Consider the following 12,946-nt stretch of genomic DNA (forward strand, 5'->3'; position numbering starts at 1 on the left):
GGGCGCGCTCAATCCACCCAGTCCCATGCAAAAAGCGCACTCTCACCCTCACCGCCTAAATGAATCTTCTGGCGGTGCAATGAGATTTTTTATCGACCTTTGCGTGTGTGGGTGTGTGTTTGTGTTTTTTCGCCAATTTCCCCTTCTTCTCCTCCCCTTCCACGTGTGTCACTCAAAATTCCACCCCTATGCACGAAGGTATGCACAGGGTGGAAATTGAGGCAGCAAACCGTGCATGAGCGCTTCCGCCGTTTCGCGGTGAGCAGGAAATTCCATCTCGACAGCCATCCTCCCCATCCTTGGCACAGAAAAGCCGCCGTTTCTACCCCACTATAACACCTTCTCCTCTTTCCACCATTCTCTGACGCACATGTGCACCCGAAGACGTCCTCAACGGCGCGATATAACGACCAGAGCTGTCTGGTGCCGTGTGCCGGTTGCGTTCTCTCGAATCGTTCAACGATGCAACGACGTCTTGAACCGGGCCCGAGCGAGATGAACTGAATGAAATAATCACCCCAAACGGGTGGCTCACTTCCTGTCGCATCACCTCTCAGTCTCTCGGGGCGCCTCAGGCTGCAACCATGGCTCCCTTCCCATGAAAGGGATTGGGACGATGTTTCAAGCGTGACAGACGGGTTTTGGGAAAAGGTCACCCTCCTCAGCCCACATGCTTAGGGGGAGAACGGTGGGGTGGCAAGAAAAAACGAGGGGGACTGTTTTTCGGCTTGCATTTCGCACGTAAGTGCAAGCGAATGAAATAGTATTTATTGAGGTAACTGGGACAGGCCGCATCGGTGAGGGCATTAAAAATAACAACCCCTTCCTAGACGCACATCCCCCCATTCGGATAGCGGGGGTAGACAAGCAAAAAGAGGGGGAGGCGTGCGAACCGTGCACTTCCGTGCGCGCATATCCTAAACACGAATGGGACGAGAACGAATAAAACCGCACACGCAAATGCATATGCAATTCTCTGTTTGTCAGCTTCGGGGTTTCGGACTCGGAAAGCGTGAACGTTGTGGTTGCGGACAGGAGCTCTTTGCTGCTCATTCGCCCTTAGCCATTAGGCCCTTTAGTCGACAAAGAGCCGTTTCTCGTTGATCAGTCCCATCGTCCCATCGTCCGAACAATTTGCCACATCTTTAAGCTAGGCAAGTTCAACACTCCTCTCGGGGTACGTTTCGTCAACTTCCTACGCGCGCGAGGTCGTGTTCTGATTTTGTTTCGATGCGTGACACAACATCTACCCCTCTATTCACCTTTTCCACTCTCAACCCACCCACTGCTCCTTTCTTGTACTGTATTACTGAGCCGGGCTTTGTGTGGTTCGTGACGGTTTGCTGGCTGCGTTCGGCAGGTTATTCGCCCACCAGCCATCGACCCAGTCAGCGATTTGTTGTTGATGCTTTTTTTATCTATTTCTTCTTCTTCTTCCACTGTCAACAGCGCCGGGCTAATGGCCGGATCAGGAAGTGACGCGCGAAGCCGCGGACGGAAGTGGCCGGACAATGGCGCTCTCGGTACGGCACCGGGGCGCGTTAATTTGCATCGTTTCGCGGACATTGTCGCGGCACACATTCGTCGGTGCACTGGTGCACAGTCAATCGGAGCGGAACGGGTGGAAAAGGGAGGTTGACTGGCCGTTTTGGTCGGTAACAAAGGGCTGGTGGGTGTCAGAACGGAACACGATCACGTTTCATCTGCCATCATATTTATCGGTGAAGATCGCAATTTAATCATTGCGTTGCCACAAAAGCGCCCCTTTATGGGTGGGAAAACTGCACCCCACACTGGCCAGGTCGGAGTGTGTTATTTTTGTTTGCTTTTTTTATTATTTTGGTAGAGCTCGATGCACCGCGTGTTGATTATACAGAACTGCAACAAAACCCTCTGAGTAAATTTGGCCCCCACCATCCATGGAGTCTCTCTGGACTCTTGGACCTGGATCTCTCTGGGCTTATCTTTGGAAATGGCCGCTAGCGAGAAGGAAGGGGAAAAACGATGGCCGTAAAAGAAAATGAAACCGACAACGTAATCCTCAACCTTCGCCACCATGCAACGGTATCGGAACGCTCCAATCTAAATTCTGGACGTCGACGTTTTATGGCCAACGTCTGCATCGTCTGGAGCCCCGTTTAGCTGAAAAAGGATGCATTTTCCTGGGGCGTGCGCGCCCGCTCGGTGTAAACTGTAAAATGTGTGCATGCCATAAAGCGGCACCAGCGCTTACTTTCACTTCACACAGCTCGCCCGTTCTCGGTCGAAGCCATTTTCTGGATGGCCCCATCCTGCCGAAGGGCATATGCTAAGACGGGCGTGGGTTTGTGCTTTCCTTTTTGGCTGATTTCTGTCGAAATGGAAAACAACCTAAAGGGAACGAAGGGCGAATCGTGCCATCGAGCATGCACGCCATGCCAAAGCCCGAGTCAAACCCAAAGGGCGCCACGGTGTCAACGGCCAAAGGCGAGTCCTGGTGGCGTGTTCGAGTCCTTGCCGAGGCGAAAGTGCATCAGGGCATCAGTCTGCCGATTACGAGCCTTTGTTTGCTACTGCTCCTGCTGGTGGCATGGACGCTGACGAGACCACGAGGCTGCTGGGGTAGTTTTTCGCCTGGTGCCCGAAAAAGGGAAATGAACCATTTCGGTAGTTTACGATTTTGGGGAACGACATTACCAGGATCCCCGTCTGCGTTCAACCACACCATTCGTGTGTATGAATCGGTGTTTGTGTGTGAGTGCCAGGGTGAGGTTGTACTTTGGCTAGAGAAGTTTGTTTTAATTATTTATTCAGTATTTAATTAAACAACAGACGGGTGCTGGGCAAATTGCGGGCACGCCCTTGCCACTCCTGGGGTTTCGCTCACCGCCACCCCCGGTGGTCGACAAACGCGTGTTGTGGCATCGATCCGAACGAGAGTTTTCGGAAAATTCGGTCGGAGGAAACTTTGCAAGCAGAAACTCGCCAACACCGTTAGTCGGTGAGTAGGCGGCGATCATCCGCATTCCAGTTAATTAAGGGGTGGTCCTTTCCGCCCCTCGCCAAGCGGAACTGGGAGTGAATGCTTATCACTTTCGTTCGAAAGGCTGACCCGGAGGATTGCTTTTTTTTGGCCAATTTTTGGGAAGCGGAGTGCTGGGATTTTATAATCGGCAGCAGGTTGTACTCGAATTCATATTCCAAGCGTATGGCCCACGTCGGCGGCATTTCGAAATAAAGCACCCTTTTTCCGCCGGCCAGCATGCAGTCCCTCTGCTTCAAGCAAAATCGGTAGCTCCAAAACCCGAAATTGGGGTCGATCGAATTAATGGAGCGATGGTGCATGGGGAAGGATGGGTGGTTTCGACGAAGGTACGCCTGCAAATGACGTAAAAATAACACGCTCAATGCGTCCTATCGAAAGCCACCCCCTTGAGAGTCACGATCGGCAGGGTGACCGATCGCCATTACGTCAAAACGGTATTAAAATGTGGCCGTGACGGAAGGAAGAAAGGATGGATTCGGAGGAAAGGGTTGTTTTTGGTGTTGTTGCGGTGACACCCCTCGCTGGGGGTGGGAATGACACAAACAAACAAACAAACAAACAAACAAACGAACGAATACACGGCCGAAAGGAGCGAAAGAGAGCCCACGCGCTTCGCGAAACGAGTGAAGCTGAGGGTGACGAAAGTGAAAAGCCGTTCAATTGAGGAAAAGGGGCGGATAAGGGAGGGCTCAATTAAATGCTATTCACCCCTCACGATGCTCCTGAGGGCGCGGTGGGCGGCCCGGTAGCTGGTAATGAGCGACACACACACACACACACACACACACACACCCACTTGGAACTGCAGTTGTTGGCCATCATTGGTACGCGTACAGGAGCGATCAAGTGATCGACTCTTTGCTGAGTGTTGTGAGGCGGGGCAAGGGGGTGGGCTTGAATACCTCCCAACGTGGGGTGGGAGGGAAGAATGACGTCGACACGAGGCACTCCATGGTGGTGGTGGTGGTGGTGGGGAGCGTTCGTGCAGTAGTTCGGCAGTAGTTCCACCTTTTGCAAGGTGGCTGCAGCCCAGAGCATCAGTGGCAGGGGCAACGAAGGATGACGAAGGGGTGAAGGGAGGTGTGGGGGGGGGGCGCCACTAACTGAACAAGCCCCACCAATCTGGGTCAAGGCTCGGTGCGCGCGCGCGCGACTCAACGCGCGGTGTGTTACAACAAGGTATACATAAATAATAGCGCCGCCATCACGGATGGGCTGCTCGGGCCCGCTGTTTGCTGCGACTACTTCCCCACTCTTCTCGCTCTCTCACTTCCACTTCCCGGGCCTTGTGATCCTCCGCGTGTATGTGTGTGTGTGTGTGTGTGTGCGCAAGTCGACCCGCATATGCATCCCGCCGAGGGGGTGGAAGCGAGATCGAGCGAATGAACTGAACGGCCTCAAGCTGCATTCTCAACTGCTGCATCCTCTCTAGTGGCTCAGAGTCTAGTGTTTGTGGAAGTTCCGGGAAATGAAATAGAGACAAAAAAAATCGTTGAAGTGTGGGCTAAGGCTGGGTTTGGACAACGGCAAACAGACACACCACCGAGCTCGAAGGGTCTCTGATCACGTGAAGCAATCGATACTAGCAAGAACCGCGCTCAAATCAACCGTTGCGGCCGTCCCGGTTGACAGTCACAAAGGCGCGTCACTCCAACAACTCTGCCCGGCCGAGCTCGTCTCTCTATTGTTTCCCAACCATCTCGGCGCGCGATGGAGAAACCCCAGGCAAACACCTTCTCTGTGGGGGATGACATGCTTTTTCGTCGGTTGCTTCACACAACCTGTCTGTCATGTTGCTTCGAAGACGTGAGACCGAACGCCTGTCAACGGCTCGGCGGAAAAACACTCCCGGAATAGGGGTTCTACATCGTCTTGGTCGAGGCGACTCCGAGACGACTTTCCCTTCCGACCATTAGACGCGATGCCGGTGTGCAGAGTTCGCGATGCAGCTGCATCCTAAGCTAACCAACGAGAGAAACGCTAGCAGAGTCAGGTGCCGAGCATAAAACACTCATTAGCGATAATGGCAATCATATTTCTTGCCACCGTTGACTTGCGGCAGAGTGAAATGGGGTTGACAATGGCGAAGGTTGCTTGCGGGAAAAGAAAGTCGGAAGTCGGCCATCGACGGACCCCACGTGTGGTGAAGTAGGCCAAGGTTAATCACGCGCCACTGCACCGTTGGGGTAGGTTGAGGTGCAACAAGCCCATTGCTGCTTTTGCTCGACCTGAGCGCATTTACGCGTACTTCCAGAACATGCCTTTGTGAGTCTTTCTGATCGGAGGAAGAAGAAATAACCCTTGGATTAATTATGGTGACTGATGTGTCAATCGCTCGTCACGTTCTTGAGCTGTGATTTTCATGACGTGTTTAAGACAACACGTCGTGACAGTTTTGCGGATTCATCTGGTGGTGCGGATCATGATGCGAGTGTCTTCTTATTAAAGGACATCCGTTAAAAGGAGAGGGTTTCCCAGAAAATCGAGAAAGTTCATGCAAATGATCTTCAAGCGTAAATAGCGCTCAAAGAGCTGTGCAAGTGAACACTTCAACTTTGGTAAACCACACCATTGAAGAAAACATGTGCAGAATCCTTCCCGTGATCCGGTTCTATTTGTCATCCTTCGTCTTCGACAAACTGCTGCCGATCTAATCCGATTAATTTACTGCCGACCGACAAAACAATATCCCACCCGGTTCAATCAACGCTACCCCGTAAAGTCACAATCAGGGCCCTTTTTTATCGTCGCGTTTAAGAAACACACCTTATTTTCCACATCCCGTGCTCCTCTGGAGCTCCCCATTCTTTCTGCTTCACGCAAGGCGCATGTCGTAATCGCTTGAACATCGGTAAATGTGTCGAAACAAATCGGTATCGGATCCGGACATTATCTTTCTCCGAGGATGCTTAACGTTCTCGTAATTTAGCGACCGAGCGGGCTCCGAAGGCTCGACCTTCCATCGCCACAGTCCTTTCACTTCCTAGCCTTTCCCGCTCCATCCTGGGTCCGTCCAGTCAGCCACGCACACGTTTGCACGCAGTCGAACGATTGCTCCATACATTCAACCGTCTAGCCGTATTGATCGGAGTTTTCGCTTTTCCTACCCCACTACGACGATATGAGCGAATCGTCAGTCGAGCCAGCCGTCCGTCTAGGACGAGCATGCTCAAGATGGTGAGCGTTTCCTGCTGTATGTATGTGGTAGCCCCATCGCTCACTCACACTCGCACACTTGCCCCAGGTCCTGAGCGATCCGGTTAGGTTAGGCGTTATTCCGCCCGACGAACGATGGAGGCGCAGGAAAATGACTCGTCGGGTCGTTTGCACCCCCTTAAAGGGCGGACACCCACTTTCACTCTCCCCCGGACGTGAGTGGTGGCACTCTCGATAGCGAAAGGCGGCTCCATTTCATCCTGACCCCACACGGGCCACTCACGAGCGACCCTTTGACCAGGGACGAACGAAAAAACAGGCCTCCCGGAACTCGAACCTTTCCACCTGTTACGAGGCCCGCTCGTGTGTGCTTTGTAAGCCCCCTCGACGCTCGAGGTCCTGTAAACAGGATACCGGCACAGGGCCAAAGACAGCAGCAATTTCCGGTACGGTGTTTGGCGAGTGATAAAAAATGCACGAAGGCCACCGTTGAGGGAGCGTAGCCGTAAGGACCAGTGAATATTTATGACCTTGGCAAGCAGTGGTGGAATTAACTACCGTTGCCTATTTGATGAGGTATTTATCCGCAACGCGGAGGGCTTTTTCCAGTGCCTCTCACGAGGAAAGGATGTGCCAAAAATCAATATCCTTGCGCGGTGGACTCTGCAACCACAGCTGGTTCTGGCAGACCATCGCCATCTTCAACCATCTGTTGCTCCATCACGAAAGCCGACGGCTTATGCTAATGGTATCGAGGTCCTTTTCCGAGCCGGTGTGTGGTTTAGCCGACGCAAACAGAAAGGACGTGCGTCTGTGTTAGTGCCCGCCAAAATCGATTCGGTTGGGATCTCGCCAACGCCTCCTTTTGCTTCCGAAATGTCGTACATAAATAGCGAGCTTCTCGCAATCCGGAACCGGAAAAGGCTTCTACGGTTGTCATCGGAAGCACGAATGATACTTCTCGAAGGAGCGCGTGCTTTTCGTCACCTTTTCCACTTTCCCAAACAGCAGCCTACCATTCGTGCTCTTGAACATCATCAATTTTCCAGCAAAAAAACACACCGGCACCGGCTTTTCCACCGTCCGGGTGGGGCTCATAAGCAGCTTGTTTCTGAGGAGTTCTCTCTCTCTCTCGCTCTCTCGTTTCACTGCCATTTTGCTCTCGGAACGTTCTTGTGTCTGCCACTCAGCCACGTGAACCGTTTACGTAACCGTTTCGTGCGCCACCTCCCAGTTTTTCCCACCCACACGCAAGGACCGGTGGGTCGCATCCTTGTCGCGAAGGTTAACGCACGAAAATGAAAGCCCGGCTCTTGCAGACGGACTCTCATCCCGAAGTCCTTTTGTGCTACAAAATCATGCTTCCACAAATGCAATTCCGTTTCGCTGTTTTCTGGCAGTTATTCTTCCGACGGGTTTTGCTCCCTTGTTCGATGGATAAATTGAAAACAAGCTCTGACGGTCGGAGTTCGAGTCAGTGGATTTATTCGTTACGTTTGTATGGTGATGTGAGAAATTCGCATCCACAAACTTCGCAGAAACGGAGGCAGAAAATTTCCATATTCACGTCAGTTGAAGGTGATGGGTTTATTGGAACATACGGGAAGAAATACGAAACCGATAATAAACACATCTCGCAGTCCTTGCGTACAAAAAAAAAGGGTCGAGCTGAGCACTTCTCACGTCAACCCAACACGAGCCAGCGAACGGAACGATCTATTCCTGCCGCACGTATCGAGAAGTCAAAGATAGCATCCCGGCGTGAACGTGAATTCACGGCACGTTCTAGCCCGTCCCGTTGAAATTGCTTCCCTCGTGAGTCCTTGGCTGGTTCGGATGGGTGGCAATGTCAAAAACCGAAACAACCTTGGACAATTCTCATCACGGAGAGTCACGAAGCATGCCTCTCCGCGTGCCACCTGCGAACATGTCCGTGTCGAACGTAGTAGAGCTTTTAATACTTTTTTTACAATCACCACCACCCACCATGTGAGGATCTAGTAGTACCGCCGCTTGGATAAGTGGAAGGTTCCTTTTTTCAATGTCACAGTCTCTGATAAGCGCCCATATCTCGGGTTCTATCGTAAATCGAGCTCCTGATACTGATCAAACGTTCCTATCTTTTCTTCCAGTGGACACCGAGATACCGATCCTGCCGCAGTCACCGAGTCCACCACCGCAGCAACGTTCGTCCCTGGCTGGCCAAACCCAGCAGGCCGCCGGATTACTGGCCACAACGCTTCAGCCGTCTCAGCAACATAGGCCTCTGCTACATGGACTCCTCAGCGGTACGCATATACCGCAGGGTCCTTATCACCGCGGCTACAGCACGTCTAGCACAGGTTAGTGAGCCCCAGTGATGTCATTTGCGGCCTCGCACGCCCTCCGTCTTTTATTCAGCACGATGCATGGTGAACGACGGACGCTTGCAAGGATCAAGGACCCGTCGGAAACGACAACTCGGCCTCCTTCGAGCTTGCAGCTTCGTTTCGCATTTTTTTATCTCAATTCTGTGTTTCTTTCGCAAACCTCGCTTTCACTTTAAAGCATCATTTGAGCATAAGCAACAGCTTGCCTTTTCTTTTCAAGAATGCGCTTTTTTGCCCACTTTCACTACAAACCGTTGCATTGATGTCTCAATTATCGCGTTTTCCACAGCGCCGTTTAATAAGCGCACTTTGGTTGACCTCCGAAACGCCGAATTGACAAAGATTTATTGCTACGTCCTCGCGTACTCGCCGCATGATGAATGACACGCTCCTTACCGGGACAATCGCAAGGGCAAACAGCCCTCACGCGTGTGCGTGTGTGTATGTTTGTGTCCCTCTCAGCTCACAACACCACGATCCCGGCAATTTCTTGCCCATGGAAAAGAAACTGCGAATCCATCGTCCGTATCGCTCGGGCGCATCTCCCTCTGTCGAAGCTCCTTTCGCCGAGTGTTTGTCCTTTGGCTCTTCGGTTGCGGTTGGCGCGCCGTCAAGTTTCACGCAACTTTCCGCCGTACAAACGGGCGCAGGACTCGATCCAAAGCAGGCACTGGACGTCCTTTAGGTTCTTTCCCGTCGGCACGCATAACCGGCCACGGGCTCCTTGGCCGGGGCCATTGTTCTGTTCGGCTTCCGCGGCTATTAAATGTTTGCCTTCGGTGTTTTTATTCTTGCTCGTTGTTGTCTTTTTTTTCTTCACCCTTTCGTGTCCTACCTTGTCCGAGCGCTTCATCGGAGCGGTCCCGCATGCTGTTGATTATGTGGAATTATTACACATGACGAGTTGTAATTATGAGCCCGGGTTCGTTCCGTGCGTCACGCGGATCCATCAAAATATGAGTCGTCCTGGCCATCGCGAGAAGGGATCGGCTGAACTCAGTTCGTTCTGGTGCAGAAAGCATTAGACCAATCGGGAGACGAAGCCAGCAGGGACGGGAGAAAACGATCCGACATCCGCGGACCCCTTGCTCGCGGCAAGAATGTGGAAAACGTCAAGATCGCGCAGCAGTGAAAATAAAAACGCAGGAAGATGTCAGAACGCCAGGGGAACGTGCGACTTCCTTCCCGCAGCAGCAGCAGCAGTCGAGAAGGATTCGTTAAGGGGTTGCTACGAAGGAACCACAAAAAGGACGATGGTCGAGTGACCAACGCCGAACCGGAAGTATCTTCGGTGCCGGTAGCAATCGGACCCATCAAGCATAAGTCAAGGGAGATGCGCCGATGGAAATGTAAATCAGGTTTCCCGTTTTCCGGCTCGCCCATTACAGTGACGACGGTAACGCGACGCGGTTCGGTTGGATTTATTTATTTTCATATGAGGAAATAAAACGTAAATCGGTTCCAACGGGCGACCAGCGAACGGCGATGAAATGGTAATAAAATCCGGGACAACCCTGGTAGCCTTGGAAAGCGGGTTTTTGTCGCCATCGGGAGCTGTTTCCTGTCGCTGACTGGAGTACTTTGTTTCATGCTGCTTGAACACAAAATTGACTGTCTATTCGGTATCCTGAAAAGGCATCTTTCTGTTTCCAATTCGAAATGCCATTTTCGGAATCGAATCTCACACGAGCGATACCCTGCATCACGGAACGGATCAAGCGATTACGTCCGAGTTGGCATAACGTTTTCCACACCCTCATCGACCCATTGAGTCACGGTAACATTGCATTATGTGACCGCAACACCAAAACCGTCGTATTCACAAGAAACCCTTGCCCGAAGATAGGAACTTTGCAACCCGAGCCCTTTGCTCCGCGAGAAGGGAAATCAATATTTGCCCCAGATGACAGATGCCGAAAAGCCCGGGCAAGGGTTGGCTCACCAGCCAGCTGCATTCCACTCTCAGGACATTGGTGCCCGGATGCAATGGACCTGCGAATCCCATTTGCGTAGGCGAACGAAAGATTTGCACAATGTGACGACGACTGTTGAGGGCTGTGGGCAATCAGCGCTGCCATTGTGCGGTGTCAGCTTCGGTGGCAGCTGCGTGTCGAAAGGATGCAGCCGACCCTCGGCTGGTCCCGTGCTTTTGCGGCGTTGGTGTCAAAATTAGGCCCAGTGACTCAATTCGAGGATTTGGGCACGCGTAACCGACCCGAAACAAAGAGGCAAAAGGATGCGATAATCCTTCTATCGCCACTGACGCACTCTTTTGTGCCTGTGTTGAATGAACGCCCGGGAGTGAATAAACAGTCCGTCGGGACCAGTCAGCATCCTTTGCTGCTGTGCGCTACGATGAAAGGGATACATCCCGACGATGATCCTGGCAATGCAACGCTTGCTGACAGCTTAACCCACAAGGACCTCGGGTGTGGTGCAACAATGCACTAAGGACCTTCGTTTCGCCAATGAATCCCTCGAAAGGGATACAAACGTTGGCCAATCAGGTAGAACGGAGAAACGGGCAAAACCGAACGTACCACCGTGGCAGATGCGGAGTGATCCTTTTTGATCCTTTTTGCCTTGTACCTGATCGATCCGGTGTCGATCGATGCAGGTGGCGTAGACGCATTCAGAAAAGGGATTTCTCTCTTTCGGCTCCCTTGTTGGAGTGCTTTATTTGCACATTGACCAGCGGGTGTCCGCGCTGATGACAGCATGGAGGGCATCCTTTTGCTGAAACTCCATCGCTTCGCGTCGTAATGAAGCATCCTTACTAATAAAAGCCCCGGGAGCCGCCACCGGTCGGAAGGAAACACGAAGAAAAACGAACCACAAAGCTGGGAGATGAATATTTGAAGCGCTCGTTCGAAGCTGGAAGTGATCTTGTTGCCCGGAAAGGACTCTCGGTCGGCACTTTACGTAACATTCCAGCTCCCCCGGCTCGCACGTGGCACAGCCACGCGCTTTTGAAGTGCCTACGCGCGTATGTTCCTCGTGGGCTCGAAAGCCGGCTGGAGGACCCACCATGCATGAGTCATGACGGCGGAAGGTTTTGCCGGGTTTGTTCCGGTGCTTCTTCCGGGCTCTTACCGCCACAGTCTGGGATACATCCTGTGGAGCCACATCCCTGCCCATGCCAGTGGAATGTGAGTCTCCCCATCCGAAAGGGCACGTTTCCCTCTATCTCTTTCTCTTTCTTGCAATCAACAGCGGCGATGCCGGAAATCGTGTTACTACGCGAGAGTCCCATCCGGGGTGCGTTCCTTCGAACCACTCACTTTGTTTTATTATTTGTCGTCCGCCGGTGGGTGGTTTCCGGTGGTCTTCGTCTTTCCCAGGACCCTTTTTTTGTGAACTGCCCAGCCCCGGTTTCGCTCAGTTATTCATGAAAGATGTACGAACACACACATGCGGATTGACGGAGAAAAGCGAAATATAAGCTCGCATAGCTGCCAAGTTGATTTCGTAATTTCCGTCCGCCAGGAGAAAAAGCGTCGAGAAGAAAAAGCCAAAGTAAAAGGGCACCCGAGATCCCTCGCTTCCTGCTTGCTCCAATGAGTGCGTGTGCTAATATTTTATTTGAAAATTGTTGCAATTTCTAGTAGATCGATTCCGTGAAAGATCGAGCGAGAACCGCTGCCTAAAAATAAATCCGTCTCCATTTCCACCCCGGGAAAAGAAGTACCGCTCACCAAATCAGCTTTTAGGATAACGTCTGAATAAGGACGATGGGCAGAAAAAAAACAGATAAAATATGCAGTAATGGAATTTCCCATAAACGAAGGAGACCAAAAAAAGTGAAACAGCCGAACCGGCAGCAGAACAGACATTGTCGTTGCGTCTTTAATTGGTCTCGGGCATGCTGCCCTTTTCGTTGTCCTCGAGCCCTTTCTTCGCGGCACGCATTCCAAACAACGCCGTGCGACGGATGGACGCAATTATTTTTGACTTATTTTCTTGCCCCGCCGGGTCCGTCCAGCGACGCGGGCTCAAATGACAGATGAATCAATTTGCACAAAGGGCTGAAACCGGCACGAAATAACGTAATATACTACCCTCTTTTGTGGGGTGGACGGAGCAGCGCATGTAACACACGCACCACGTCGCGAAGATGATCCTTTTCAGGAGCCTCTATCTCAGTTTGTTCTTTTGTTGCCTCGCGCCACGTAATTCCCGCTGATTAGAGCTAACCCATGGGCTGGAAAAATCATTATTCGCCAGGCAAGCGGAAAAGCGCCCTCGGATGAAACGCAAGGAGGATTGGTCCACGACGCAACACATCTCTGCAGCGACCGGCGCCGAGATTGTGAGTGATCGCTGTTTGATGGCGTCACCCGGCTAGACCAAACGTGACCAAATCAAGCGAAAAGCAATAAATTACGATGACACAACT

The 12,946-nt window shown here is 52.0% G+C and overlaps 1 protein-coding gene across 1 annotated transcript in view; it reads left to right on the forward strand.

The window, feature by feature from the left end:
- LOC128725067 (ecdysone-induced protein 74EF) overlaps positions 1 to 12,946 on the forward strand; it is a 43,827-nt gene that overhangs the window by 13,824 nt on the left and 17,057 nt on the right. Inside the window, exon 2 of the mRNA XM_053818786.1 lies at positions 8,314 to 8,523. Coding sequence (XP_053674761.1) covers positions 8,314 to 8,523 — 210 coding nt within the window. The remainder of the gene's footprint in view (positions 1 to 8,313; positions 8,524 to 12,946) is intronic.

Source organism: Anopheles nili, chromosome 3, assembly GCF_943737925.1.
Source record: "Anopheles nili chromosome 3, idAnoNiliSN_F5_01, whole genome shotgun sequence".
Taxonomy (NCBI): Eukaryota; Metazoa; Arthropoda; class Insecta; order Diptera; family Culicidae; genus Anopheles; species Anopheles nili.